The sequence below is a fragment of the Phasianus colchicus genome, chromosome 15 (assembly GCF_987193195.1).
Source record: "Phasianus colchicus chromosome 15, bPhaCol1.hap1.1, whole genome shotgun sequence".
In the NCBI taxonomy this organism is placed as follows: domain Eukaryota; kingdom Metazoa; phylum Chordata; class Aves; order Galliformes; family Phasianidae; genus Phasianus; species Phasianus colchicus.
In genome coordinates, this window is record NC_143450.1 from 16,258,541 (window position 1) to 16,273,843 (window position 15,303).

Here is a 15,303-nt window from a genome sequence, read left to right on the forward strand (position 1 = left end):
ACCCAAATGCAGCAGCCACGAATACAGAAACAAAGGATGAAAACCTGCTTACCTGTGGAAGGCCTCACACAGGCAGGGATCCCCTTGCCTCCACTGCCAACCTTTAAATGAGGTCTGGGAAGGGGTGGATCCTGGCTCCAGCCCTTCCACTCACTCAGCTGCATTGCATGCACCTGAGCTCCCCTGGGTTGGCCCTGCCTTCCCAACAGGTGCTCCATCACTACTTCAAGCTGTGACTTTGCATTTTCGCTACACCTGGAAATCATGTCTGTACTGTATTTCAAGAGAAGGCTGGAAAGCATCTTACTTACTTCAGGTATCCATAAGGCACAGCTAACGTGGACCCATTTCGTCCCGCTCCGAGTGGGCTTCAGTGCTCCTCCTCTCTTCGGGCACAGCAAACACTTGGGCTGGACACCGAGGGCGCAGGTCCGGCACAGCCAGCTGCCAATGGGGACCTTCAGGATGCCATAGCATGCCTGTGAGACAGGAGGAAGATTAGTTAACCTGGGCATCCTGCAGTGAGCATCCTCCCGCAGCATGGCATGCTTATTGCCACAGCATCTGGGTGTCCTGGTAAAGAACAGCAGACCCAAAGCTGCAATCAAAGCAGCCAGTTTAAGTTCTTCCTTCCTTGTCACCTTCCTTATTTTCACATGGATACTCATGCTGTATCAATATGTCCTGGGTTTTAATTAAAAGCTGAGTGTACAAATGTGCTTTATATCCTGCAAACGGGAGCAAAAGCAATGAGAGCAGCTCTGCAATACAGACATCTGCCCACTTATTACACATGCACTTCTGAACAACTCCAAAATCGCAGTGGCTCACAGTACTGCCAGCTTGGGTGTGACCTGGTCCAGTGACCCAGGGACAGGGGGTTTGCATCAACAGCTCTCTGTGTGCAAAGGATGGGCAATGAGAATGTAAAACCAGCATGAGAGAAGCACAAACACACCTTGAGCTGACCCATCCCATGAGGCATGGGGTGGTGAATCTACCTCGAGGGTAGATGAGGGCTGTGAAGCCACAACCCTACAATTGGGAAAGATGGCCACACTGGTTAAACACCCAGCACAGACCAAAGGGGGAAGTGAAAATAACTGCATAAAAGTAAAAAGGGGAAACTGACAGTAATGAATATAAATCAGAAGGGAGGAGCCCCAATCAGGAAGAGTGATAAACCCAAAGGACACAAGGACATATCTGTGGCCAAGACAGTGGGAAGCAGAAGAGAACAAAAGGACTCTGCTGCCTGCAGAGCCAGCAGACCTGCTGCGATAACACACGGCACAGACAAGCCAAAGGGCTCAATAAATATTTCTCTTCCGTACTTGGGGAAGAGCCAAATGATAAGCTGTATCACATAATGATAATGATAAAATACTTTCCACTTCAGCAGTAACTCATGATTGTAAGTTACATACCACTAAAGCTGGACAGTCTTTAACCAGCAGGTGCCTATAACTTGTACTTAAGGAGTTTTAAAGAGTAGCAGACAACTGCCTTGCCCACAGGCTGCAGTAAGTCTCACAGCACTGAGGGTTTCTGAGAGCAGTGGAGAAGCTCGTGCTTGTGCCATTATGTTAGGAGAGACGATTAATAACAGGTAATTACATGAGTATGGTACAGTAGCATGGGAAAAAGGGGATGCTCAGCCCTCACAGCCATGGAGAGACTTTGTAGCACAATTTTAAGTTGCCCCAAACCATAAATGGACTCTGACAGTAGTAACTTCCATGGAGAAAAAGTCACCTCTTGAACATACTATTGGGAAAATAAAGTATTAAAGGAGGTAGTATGATTGCTGCAGGTCTACGTGGTTCACAGAGACTTAAATGTGTTTCAAAGCACCTGCAAATTGGACAGACAGATCGTTTCTGTAAGAGATTTTTATAAAGTACCTGATTTGGTATCAGGCAAAACCAACCAAACAACCCCAGCATGCATATCTGAGCATGGCTCCTCCTCTGCTTGGAGGCTCTGGGCTTTGTTGCTATGTGAATGGGGAAAGAGATGGGATCTCTAAAAGCTTGCAAGTGGGTGCTGGGGTTCAGACCCGAGTATGTGCCCCAAAAATAAGATAAAATCAGCCATTTCTTTCAAAAGCCTTTAAATCCAACCCGCAGCATCTCCTTCTTGCAGCATCATGCTGCTCTCAGCACTGAGGCTGCTGCCGGGTCCGTCTGTCTGTCCTGCTGGAGCCTGGCCCCCACACTGCTGCACAATGGGTACACGTCAGCCCATGGCCAGAAATTTCTACTTGGGTTCACTAAAAAAGAAACACCAAACAAAAAAAAAAGAAGAAGAAACCAATCCCAAACCATCCCCAGATCATCCTGGTATTTTGTGGAATCTGATTCACTGATGGAAACCATTCAAAACACCCACCTCTCTCAACTATACATATCTCCAGCACTCTCCCACCTCCAGGAAATGCTGATGGAAAAGCTGCCCAAAAGATGAGAAAATGGAGGAAAAAAAAAAAAGCCAACAAATCACCCTTCTCAGAAAGGAGACCGAAAAGGGGCTCTGCTTTGGACTCTCCATGCCTTGGGGCTGATGCTGACATCTAAGGGCCCCACTTCTGCACTTCCCATTGCAGCCCACCCAGCCAAGTGTCCCTGGAGCCCCCACAGCAGGGATGGATGCTCAGCAGCAGCACACAGCCGAGCACTTCCCCACTGCCAGCATGTATGCACAGGAGCCCACAGATACTGCTGCTCTTCCTTCTTCCCACCAGCAAAGGCTTGAAGCCTTTACACTCAATTCTCAAAATATAAAACGCTTTCCTCCAGGCAGTGAAATAAAATGAAATCATACACTCAAAGAGTAGGGAAGCTGGGACAGAAGCCCTGTGATGTGTGACAAAGCTGGTGGAGCTGGAAGGTCCTAACAGCCCTACAAAACGTGCAGACTGAAGGGAAGCCAGCAGCCATGCTGCTTGTCCCCTAGGTGCTAAGGATCCCACAGCTTGGCAAGGACAAGGAACAATGAGCACATTCATGGAAGAGGAGGAATAAAAGGTCAAAGGGCTGAAGGAAAGAGGAGCAGGAGCACAGCACGCTCAGGGAAGTGGTTCTCGGGCTGCTGCTCACCTGGTGCACGCAGACGTTGCACTTGTCACAGAACACCATCTCGTTGCCATCCTCCCCCTCTGGTGAGCGGCAGACGTCACACACCACGTCCTCATCGTACTCGATGCCCAGGCCCTCCTCTGTTTCAATGGCAATGTTCATGTTCTCGTAGCACATCGTCTCCAGCTCCTCCAGCACTCTCTCCAAGGTGATCTCATCCAGCTCGGGCTTTTCTGCAAGGCACAAAGCAGAGATGGGGACATGGCACCCTGTGAGCGTCCGCAGCGTCATGCAAGGCGGGGGGCACTTGAGACTTCAGCTCAAATCAAAACTTCAAATCCGCCGCGGTGGGAAGATCTGCGATTCAGAAAACGGGATACAGTTCATGTTTCATAGACAGTAACAAAATATTGCTGCTGGCTGAGAGGAGAGAAATCCATTCAGCTGAACCAATGCGGATAATTAGGTCTGACAGCTTAAACGTTCAAGGAGACAAGTTCTGCAAAGATGCTTTCTGCAGTGAGGGCTCAGACAAGCTTTGGCAACACAAAGTCAATGCTTTAATTGCTAAGACTGTGAAAATTGACCCTTTTAAGGCCAATTAAATGGAACTGTAAAACGGAAGCCAAAGGTTGGAATTGAGAACAAAAAGTGTTTTTAACTGGCGGGGTCCTGGGGCACAGGATCAGACCTGGGGTGGGAGCTCAGACTGGTTGTGCTGCCTGTTATCCCTGCCGTACCAGTACCTTTAATGGAAACCAGTGGTGGACACGAGGACCTTTCTTGCTACAGGGCAACAGGAGACAATATCTCCTTTATAAGCAGAGGAGAAGAAGGATTGAGGAAGTACTGATGTGTGGTTATTTATTGAGAGTTCAAGGAAATATTCACCTCGCTGGGCTTCTGCTGGGCTGCAGGGTGCAGTCCATGTGCTGGGACAAGCTCTGCAGCGGGACAAGGCTGCTGATCTGTTCCTTTCCCCCACCAATCTGCCAAAAAATCTGAGTCAAGGGGCAAAGGAGACCCGCAGGCAAGACCAGCAAGCAAACGCACCATTGTCTGCCTTTTCAAGATCTTCCCCAATGTTTCTCCTTGGCACGGTTTCCCCTGGCTTGACAAGTCTCTGCAAACACCCAGCCTGGCACTGCACACATCTGTGTGGAGGCAGGGATCCCATCGCTGCAGACAGCGCTGCTCCCCATCGCTCCCTGCCAAGTGCTCAGAGCCCTGCTGCAACACACAGCCGGTTGGACCTGTTCTGGGAGCCACGAGCCTCACCAATGGGCTTTGTGGGGCCCGAGGAGCCCCAGCCCAGCAACTTTTTCCCTCAACAGTGGCCCTCATAAACACACCACCCCAATGCCCTTGCTGGAGGAAGAAACACAAGCTGTCATTTCCATAGAATCATAGGATGTTTTGGAAGGGATCTAAAAGACCATCTAGGGACCCTGCCATGGGCTGGCAGCCCCCCAACCAGCTCAGGCTGCCCAGGGTCCCAACCATTGCCTATGGCATCTCCAGGCATGGGGCACCCACAGCTCTCTGGGCAGCCTGCACCACACAGATATATCACGTTTACTACTCTAAATCCCATTCCTTGCCATATTTCAAGCATCACTAGAAAACAAGAGAAGGAGGTTGGTGTCCACCATGCCCCTGCTCAGCTCCCATTCCACACTGAGCGGAAAGGCTGCATCCCAGTGCCACAAGAAAAATCATCACCTGCAACAGAAGGGCTTTTCTCATCGGCTTACAGCAACGTATTCGTTACGTCGTCACGCCAAAAAATATAGATCTCTCCCTCCCTCCTGCACACAGGCGCTCTCACACTCCGTTTAGATGTAATTACATTAGGAACCCGTTTGCCAAGCGCCATTCAGAATACCTCAGAGCTTATTGAATTGACAATTGCACTTGATGGGGATGAAGCGATTAATCGCTTATGAAACACTAAACAATGGGGCCTGAGGGTGAAGTTCCTTTTCCATTTGCGCTCCATTTATCTCCTTCTGCATCATATAAAGCCTCCGCTATTAAACTCCATTCATAAAATTGTCATTTTTTTGGCTGAGAAAACACTATCTGTATTGATCACGGCCCATCAAAAAGCAAAACCAAAAAACACTCCACCAAAACACTCCCTGTGCAGTATGCAATATCACTGTTACCTGCTCCAGGGCATGAAGTGCCAAGAACCAGACTCAGATCCACTTGGATAAACACTGGGTGACTCCAGGTGAACAAGTGCAAGGAATAAACCTCAGCTCACAAGCATGGCTTGAGCTGTAACCAAGACCGCAGACTTGCAGCATCCTCATGCCCATCACTGTGGTCCAACATGTTTCAAAGAAACAACAATCATTTTTGGACATGGCTGTGAACCTCACCAAACCTGCAGGTCTTCTGGGCTCCCCTCACTCCCAGCCATGAGTGGCTCAGAGGGACAGAACGCCCCACTGAAATGCTCCCAGCTCAGGTGGCAGCAGGAGATGAAGCTCAGGCGGGTTAACAGCAGGAGATGAAGCTCCTGGAAGGTCCTTCATAGGGAGATGTGGCTCTGAGGCTCTGCAGGGCATGAGGCACTGAAATGAGAATTTACTCATTATCCCATATACTCAGAAATGAGGCTTTCCTATCCTTTTCCCTAGAAAGCGATGCTCCCTTCTGGCTCCTGCTGCCTCCCACGTTTCTGGGGACTCAACATCAGCCCCAGGAGGAGCTCCCACACCCGCAGGGAACACCAGTACCAACGCAGCCACCACGGGATCCCCACTGGGACAAAGCCTCCTCCATCCCTGCCCCAGAGCCGGGTGTTCGTGGGCAGCCACCCTGAGCATTCCAACACTTCCTTTGCATGCTCCCAGCCTCCGTTATCATTATTTCTGCAACACCATAATTTATGTGGCATGAAGGAGCAATATTCTGCTAAATGAATTCTCAGCTACTCCTTATCCTGGTTTGAGCCTATTCATTGCGCAGGGAGGAAAAATAGCTGGAGAGCCACCTCTCACAGAACAGAGACCTATTTCTGACTAAACTGCACTCTGCTGAAATCAATTTGCCGAAACAATAAATCCTTTTAGCCTGTGTAGTGTACCTGGAGATGAAACATCTCACGAACAAAGACTCATCAGGGCTGCAGGCTGGGCCATTAGTCGATCCACAAGCCATAAACCTCGGAGTCTCTTTTTCAGCACAAAAAACTGAGTAAACAAAACTACTGCTCCGTTTTCAAGAAACAAAACAAAACAAAAAAAGCACTTGTGAGATGATGCCTTTGAAACAGCAGGAGTAAAAGGATGCAGCTCCTGCTCACCCCCAGGGCTGTGTCCCAGGGAGCACCACAAGGTCAGGCGGTGATGCACAACCCAATGTTCACTCCTCGGTGCTCCCCAGCCTTTCAGTTGCTGCTGGTGAACCATCTGCAGCCCCGCTGCGCCTTCCTGCCCCCACATCTGCAGCCCAACAGCCTCCCTCAGCCCACACTGAATTTGGAAGATGGGTCCATTTGACGTTCACCTCGTATTGATCTTATTTACAAACAGACCCAAAACGTGGAGGGGAGCGCCGAAGCGCACGGCACCACGCAGCCCGCGTGAGCTGAACACAGGCAGTGAAACTTGGAGATATTTTGTTACAAACACAGCCTGCTAATGCACTTAAGAGATTTACAGGAACCAATTATCACCCTTTATGCCACCCACCGACATCAATTATTGCTCAAATTTAAGACGATGACAAAATGTTTTAGAAGCCACTTCATAATCTGCTGTCTCTCTCCTCTAACGCTGCGCACTGACAGAGCTGTCCTGGAGCACTCTGATTAAAGCCTCTCCACTCCACCCAGCAGCAGCATGCCGAGGATTGCTGGGAACTGCTGCAATTACTGCAAGGAATTTATGGAAATAGCAGAACAACGGCTTGACATAGAAACTGATTGGGCTGAGGAACATGAAGGCAACACGAGTGGTGGAGGGCTCGGTGAAGCCTTTGTACATCAGCTGCCCCTCCTGTTTGTGGGATGTGGGGAGACACTTGAAAGGGGAAAGCTGGGCTGCTGAGTAAAGGAAACGGAACCCACTACAAAAGGGACAGGGCTGTGCACATCCTCCTGTGTGACAGCCTTGGGAAATGCCTCCCGGGAACAGGCAGCCCCTTGATGCTCCAGAAGCCCCATCACAGCAGCCCCATCACAGCGGTCCCATCATGGCAGCAGTCCCATTGCAGTATTCTCTGCCTGGCTGCACCAGTATAGCATTGGGTTACTTCTCTACAGCCACAGCACGGCAGGGAATCGTGCCCCAAATCTTAAAAATACCAAACCAGCTTCACATGACAGATATTGCAGTGGCTGTGCAAGGAGCACAGCGATGGGCACCTGCAGGCGGGTGGCACCAGCTGGGCACAGCTGAGCTGCGGTGTTATTGGAGATGTCCAAGCTGCAGCCCTGCCATAGGGATCCAATATAACGCCTCAGGAAAATGGGTACCACATCCTGATGGGACAGCCCTGGGCAGGGCATCCCTGCTCTCCTGTAGTACATTTAGCAGCAGCCTCTGCTCAATTGAGCTTGTCTTCCCCACGGCTCCTCTGCCGACCTGGGTTTATTGCACATCTACTTGACCAACTTCACCTCCGCTGAGGGAGGCATGATCTAATTAGTACACAGACATATCTCAAGTATGCAGTGATGAATTCCCCCTGGAGCTTCAAAAGCAATAAATGTGACCTTTGCATGTTCCTGCCATAAAATAACAGGAACACCTCCAGCTCCCAAGATAGAAACTGTGGTGGGCATATGTGAGCAGCATACACCATATGGATTAAGTCAAGGGAATACTTAGAAACTTCTATTCTGCTTTCAGCAAAATTGATTCCGGCAACGTTTTTAGCAATTTCTTTAGGATTTTCCACATGTTTTTATGAAGTGCTGATCACTGCAAAAGGATCTTTCAGCCCAGGTCTTTGAAGTCTCTCTAGCCCCACTCTTACAACAGCTTTGTATTTAACAGAGATCACAACGTATAGCATAAAATCTTAATGAAAAAAACAAAGGCTCAGGGCATGGTTTCACCCAGAAAGGACAGCCCTGTGCCGCCAGCAGTGGCGTGTGCATAAATTGGTTCAGGGTTTCATTCACACAACCTCAAGACCCACTTCTTGCGCTGTCTCCTATTGCAGCAGCAACAAATAAAACATTCAGGCTCGCTTAAATATTGATTTTACCTCTAGCACTCAGAAGTCCTTTAAACAGTGCATTTCCATCAAGTACAGTCCCAGCTACTGAAACACATGAAACACTGGTGGGGGTGGTTTAGAAGTATTTAAAACCATTTTATGTGAAAAAAGACTTTCTCTTTTCAGAAAGGCTGCCCACCTAGCGCAGAGTGGAGCAGCGGCGGCAGATAGCTGCAGCTATCTGCAGGTTTATCTGATCCCAGTGATAAAATTCCATCTCAGAGGTGACCTAAAAAGGACTGGAAAAGGCATGTGCTGTGCTCAGCGATCAGCGCTGCACTGGGATGAGCTAATAGGTGTTTTCCAGCTCTCCTCCCCACCGCTGCTCAGGAGCCAGTCAGAGATCACGCTCCTTCTTTGTCATTGAATACTTTGTGGATGACACACTGTGCCCACGAACTGCCCAATGACAGCAGCTCAGCTAAACACCCAGGAGGAATTTCAACTTCTGCGTATCTCTTCAGGCTGGGAGATAACTTCTGACTTCTCTGAATTGGGGGAGAGGCTGCAACTCTCCAGTTAAGTCATGTCAATGATCTCAGAGATTAGCAAAGTTGGTTTGGAAATCTCAGCATGTCATTAATGTTGAGGGCTTCCGGGAGAAAGCTCTATTTACGGATCACCTCCAGACCACCCTAAGCACGTTGCTGCCCTCTGGGTGAGGTGATGAAGGGCACAAAAGCTCCATTTCCCACCTGGCTGAGCACCCGATGGCCCCTGCCCTGAAAGAAGTAGAGGCTGAGCCCTGGAGGGCCACAGACCTGTGCCTCACGTGCTCAGGGCACTGCAAGAACTGCACCAGAGCCAGCCTTGATGTGCACGTGGGAGGGCTGGGGATGGGGAGAAATCATACACAGCTTTGGGCTGCAGCCACGTTTGCAGTAGATTTCACACAGCAAACACTGTTTTCCCAAGCTGCCAGCATATTTCAGGCTCACACAGTAATTACAGAGCTCTTTTAGCAACAGGAACGGACTGAGGAATCAGCTGATGGGCAGTGAGTCTCTTCACATTACCACTGCTGCAATCCCCCGGGCTCATTATTACCATCCATATTGTTATTACAGAGGGCTCGCTAGACACTGCAGTCCCTGTTCTGTATGGATACCCCCACAGGACTGCTCTTGTGAAAGCTCAGTGCCTGATGAATGACAGAGCTGCAGGAACAAAATGCAGCTAGCTCAGAACTGCAGAGAGCATCACTGGCAACGCACTGGCTGCATCCTGACATCAGATCCGAGTGCATCTGTCTGGGTGCTGTGCGTCCATACACAACGCAGTGCCAGCCCAGCACGCAGCCTGCACAGAGCCAGGTACAGAACGGGAGCTGCTCTGGGTTGGTACCCATCAGCCCCACGTTGCATAAATGGGAAGGATGCAGCCAGCACACATCTGGCTCTGCTGGAGCATCCCCAACCCGCTTCCGCAGCCCCGGCCCCAGCTCAGCCTTCAAGTGATCCATCAGCCAGGGAGCCCCACATCTGAAAACCATTTCAAGCATTGTGTTTGTAACCAAATACTTTGAAGAAATAAAGTGAGCCAAGTTTAACCCAACCGGGTTCTCTGCCCACTGCCTTCCTACAGGCTAAAGGAGTGTGTGCAAGGGGAAGTGGAATAGATACAGAGCCCTGTGCTGGAGCCCAGAGATGCCCCTGACAGCCAGCCAGCTTCAGTGGGAGGGGGACCCACAAAAACACCACTGGGACACTGGAGTGGTATGGGGACACTTGGCTTTACCAGGGAGCACCAATTGCTCAGGGCTCAGCCTGAGCTGCAGCGAACCAAAACTGAGGTGTGTAGTGACAGATATAAGGCTGCTAATAGAATCCCAGTTAATGAGGACAATGCTGATTGTGACCTGCCAGTTACACAAGCTCCACCACACCAGATCTGTCCTCTTCAGCAGTGCATCTGGTCTGTTCAAGCACTTGATAATGTGCCTGTCCCACCCTTGAAGACTGTTGCAACTGGGAGCAATGGGCAGGCACATTACAGCCTTCATTGCACCCAAAAGGTGAATGTTTTATTGTTTCGTTATTCTTACCTGTGTGTGGCAGCAACCACACCACAAAGACTGGAAAATCCCTCCAACCCCAGGTAGGACTACACACCCAAAGCCTGTGCCAACAGATGTGCCCAACGAACCACGCACAGCAAAGTGCCAGCGGTCAAATTCCCAGCCCAGTTACTTGCACTCAACCAAAACGTGCTGACAATTACTTTAAAAGACATAACTCCTGCTCAGTGGGCAGCCCTGCAGGACTCACCCATCTCCTTCAGCTCCATGTTCACGAGCTCCAACCAGCAGGCATCCAGCTCATCCAGGTCATAACGGCTCACGCCCTGCAGGTACGTCCTCGTGGCTTCTGAAATCTCAGAGCCCGGCAGGCTGCTGGGGGACACTGGGGAAGGCAGGTTCTCCAGCTGGGGTATGATTCTGGAAGAGAGGAATGAGAGTTTGAGAGACAGTTACAAAGCATCCTGCTGGGAGCCCAGAGGCCATGCTTGGCCATGAGGGTGCACTTATGGCACTGATAGTCTGACTCTAGGAATGAGAGCACAGCTCGAGGCAGGAGGGAGATGAAGCACTGCTGAAAAGGAGAAAGGAATCAGCAGTGAGTAACTTAAAGCATTCATTGCTAGCTCCTGAGGAAGGAGGAGGGGACCTGAAGGGTTGAGGCTGCTTCAACCAGCAAGAAAACAGCCCTGGCTGCCGGGAATGGGGCTGTGCAGCTGCCATCACATCAGAAAGAGGAGGGTTTGCTGCGTGCCAGGGTAAACTGGACACAGCACCAAAACAAACGGCTCAGGCTCATTTTTTCATGAACAGTTTTGATGTCATCAAGGAGAAAAAAAAAACACATGTAAAACCAGAAAAATATCCACTTTTGACTTTGATAAACAGTCTGTTCCCATGGGCAGGGAGTTTGCACTTTGCCTGCCTGCTCTGCCCACACAACGCCATGCCAGCCACGCTGACCATGGGAGACAAACACAAAAAGTGCCCCAGTATAGACTTAAATAAGCACAGCTCATACAGAGGATTGGCTTTTACTGATCTGGAATGAGGCTCGTTCTGCTGGCTCATGCCTCCATACCCCTCAGCCTCTATCAATCAGCCTCATCACATTGATCACTACAGAAGTAACGCTGGCACTGATGCCACATTCAGGCTTTAACATCACGCCCCACTCCTCCTAAAGCCCCTTGGATGCTTTTCAATGAGAACCAACCTCTCCCACTCCCCCATGCTCAGCACAGCCCCACGGATCACAGCCAGGATCAGCGGCCAGGGGGCTTTGTGTTGGGGTCTCTGCAGGAACCCTCTCACTTTGCAGGAGTTACATGATTTCCCTTCACGCTGTGAGAAATTAAGCCACTTTTACACTTTGCAGGGATCCTTGCTCCCTCTCTGCCTCACAAGCACTGCTGCACGCCTGCTGCCAGCAGCCTCCCACGTGTGTGCTCCAGTGCCAAGTGAGCGGCACGCCCGTCCCTCTGAGCTGGGGGTTTGCTCTGCCCCCTCCTCAGCACCATGCAGGCAGCTGGGGCTGGGCTGGAAATGCCAATGTCAATCAGCTGCCTTCCCAGAGAGCCAGTCCTGGTGCTCATACAGCACCAACAGCATCTGCACAACACAGCACTGAGAGCACAACTCAGCCAGCCACGGGAGAAGTGCCCTGAAAGGTCATTTCCCTCTGCCCTTCCAAATTATATCCATGATGAGCAGCTTTCCTCATGGCAATAGTTTTCCTGTTACTGCTCACTGACTGGAGCACAATTAAATGGGTGCTGGGCTGCAGGGGTGAGATGCTGAAGGGCAGCCCTGATTGCTCCATGCAGGCCTCCAGCTCCCGTTTCTGCCCTGGTTTACGATGCCTGCAGCCCCATGCCTGCCCATGGAGATGTCCCACATCCCACGTCCCACATTCCATGTCCCAGCAGCATGTCCCACATCCCATGCTGCTCAGAGCAAGCACACTGCAGCAGCACTGACTGCAGGCTTCCTGCCCAGCACTCGCTGTCACTTCGCCTGCGCTTCTTGGCAAGTCAGCAGCAACATGGATGACACTTGCCATGCACACGTCAACAGTGTCACGCGTAATGACATGCAAGCAGAGGACGAGCTGGAAATAAGAAGCAGCCTGCGGTGCCAGATGACAGATCTCTGGGAGCTGGAGCTTGCTGCAGTATTTGCACAGCTCACGTTTCTGCCCCAAAATATCACCTAACAGCCAGACATCAACACAGAGAAATGCTGCAAAGAAACACAGAGAACAGCACGGCCGTCCCTTCCCAGCCGCTGCTCTGCCTGGAGCAATGGCTGTGCAGAGCCTGGGTTCCGACCCTCCTGCACCACCACCATCAGGTTCTGCAACTTTTCACGACTTGTTGAGATCCTCAGCAAAGCACCCAGCCTCTTCTGCCTTCCTTTCCCCATCAGTGGATTGAAAATAACCATACTCCTCAACACTCCGAGGACAGCTCCTCCAAATCTCAGCTGAGGATCTGAAAGTAAAGCCATGAAAGCACAGCTCTGTGAGGCTCCAGATTTTAAAATGAGCTCACTGTAATCTAGGACAGGGCTTGGGGATTCAGTAAAGTCTGTATTTAATGTATTTAATGCAGACAGCAGTAATAACACTGAAACTATGCGTGCTCCCAATGAGCTTCAGGACTCTCTTCCAAGGAGCTCCCAGCCCCAGTAAATACCCTGGAGCAGCATGCTCCCAGCAGAACTGAAACCCTCTGTCCCATGAGCCATGATCAGGGTGGTTTGCAGAGCACCAGACCCTGGGCTGAGCAGCAGCAGGCTCAGCATGGGGGCTTGGAGCTCTGAGCAGTGGGAGAAAAGCACCCAGGAACACTGGGCATTCCTTCAGAGCTGTGCCTCCTGACCTCCTTAATCCCCGTTACACAAGCAGCCTGGGGCACAGCCCTGCAGCAGGTACTCGAGGCGGGTTGCCTGGCTTTGCACAGAGCTCAGTGATGCCATCACAAAGCTTCACGTGGGGATTGATGCTAACAGCGCTGCTGCCAAGTATGTCTGGAGCGTGGCTTCTCCCCACATTGCAAAGTGAAAAGGCTCTTCTCACTGTGCGTTACAACTTACAGAGCTGCTCTTTGCTTCTTGTTATTGAGACCAAGTTAATGAAGACACAAAAACCTAACGGTGCCCCACACGCTTGCTCAGCAGCAGCATCTGAAACATACCTCCAAGCACCTCCTAAACCTGAAGAACAGGTCCTGGGGAGCTTGGAGTCAAAGACTGCATGCATCACTCATTGGTCCCATAGGAGCGAGCACTGATATGGAACATCTCTTACATACAGTTTCAGCAGGTGAAACAGCACTCCTAAGAAGCAGCACATTCCCTCCTGATACACTAACATACATGGCAAAGAGCTTCTTGTTATTCAGAGTCATAGAATCACTTGATTTGGAAGGGACTCTGAAAGGTCACCTTGTCTCACTCCCCTGCAACGAACAGGGACACCCACAGCTCAAACAGGTCCCACCACCTCTCTGGGCAACCCGTGCCAGTACCTCACTGCTCTTACTGAGGCACCCAGCAGAGTAAGATGCTTCATGAAGCACATGGACACAGTCTGGACACAGCAAGAGGTGCAGAGGCACTGTGATGAGCAGAGGATGCTGTGAGAAGAGAGTGGAGCGTGACCCCAGGCTGGAGATGGGAAGTACCACGGGGCCCCACGAATCACAGCCAGAGCTGCAGAGTGCACCAAAATGGGAAGATGGGCAGGAGGTGCATGATAGCAAAGCAGGAAACAAAAACGAAAGCAAGCATGAGTTTATGCCTTTATTTAGCAATTTAAAAGTATTTGTATCAATCAAGAGCTTATTTAAACGAAGGGCTGAAAATTGGGATCAGCTAGGAAAGCACAACAAACCTGAGGCCATTAGTCTGCAAGTAGGTCTCAAGGGCACTTGAGGGAAAGAAGTAAGTGGACCCCAACACTCTCGAGGATCACATCTATCCTGGGAGAAGATTATGTGGTAATAAAACACACTCAGCCAATTCCCATGGTTAATCATCTCTGTAAACGGAATGCTTCAGTTTGGCTGAAGGGAGAAGGCTTTTTTTCCCCCCTATATTCTCCCTTTTAATATACCAGATAGAAATAATAAATAACCCCGCACAGCACTTCCCTTCCTAAAATACTTTGCTTTATGACAATGAAGGCTTCAGCCACTCATCTTCTCGCTACCTACATTCCAGTCTAAATTAGTCCTGTCCAGTGTCCATAAATAAATCAGCTTAGGAAAGTCAGTGGAAAGATAATTCTGCCAGCAACCTTCAGAGGATGCTGATCCTGCTATGCTGCCAGCTCTGCTCACGGGGGAATTCTCCTGCAGCACACTCCAACTTTAAAAAGGCATTCTACAATTTAAAGGGATGATTTTCATTTGCTGTTTATTAAAATAGTATCCAGAAGGCAGTCAGACCAGACGCCCAAGCTTCTTAGCAACTTAAGCTCATGGATTGTATAAGCACTATTGCTTCCGAATAGCGGGGCAGAGCGAAAGGTGTGAGAAAAGGAGCACAACGGTGAATGGGTGGCAGGGCTGGGGACTACACCACAAACAGCACTCTGTGACCCTCATGTGCCCAAGCCCTGATTTACTGATGGTTGTTATGCCTCTATGGCTCCTATGAAAGTCTGTAAAACCACAAGCCAAAAACGTCAATCCAAAAGCTCAGTGCAAAGAAGAAAAAGGGAAATCCAAGGAGATGTTATAGCAGTCAGGCTCTACGTGAACTGGCCTGATGTTGAAAGCAGCACACAGGTTGGGGGGGGGGGAGCAGATGAAGGAACATCTCTGGGATGTGAGTGCAGGTCCCAGCAGGTGGCTGAGGATGCTGCCCCAGCAGCAGCACAGTGTGAGAAGTGCTCCCACCCAACTCCCACACCAGGGGACTCAAGATTTGACAGTCTTTGCAAACACACAAACACGTAACAGAAAG

The 15,303-nt window shown here is 50.2% G+C and overlaps 1 protein-coding gene across 3 annotated transcripts in view; it reads right to left on the reverse strand.

Moving 5' to 3' along the window:
• The window catches only part of JADE2 (jade family PHD finger 2), a 54,299-nt gene that overhangs the window by 15,846 nt on the left and 23,150 nt on the right, over positions 1-15,303 (reverse strand). For all 3 annotated transcript variants that reach the window (XM_031598408.2, XM_031598407.2, XM_031598409.2), the window contains exons 5-7: positions 10,583-10,752; positions 3,099-3,310; positions 312-479 (exon numbers count right to left, since the gene is read on the reverse strand). In XM_031598408.2, the coding sequence (XP_031454268.2) occupies positions 312-479; positions 3,099-3,310; positions 10,583-10,752 (550 nt within the window). The remainder of the gene's footprint in view (positions 1-311; positions 480-3,098; positions 3,311-10,582; positions 10,753-15,303) is intronic.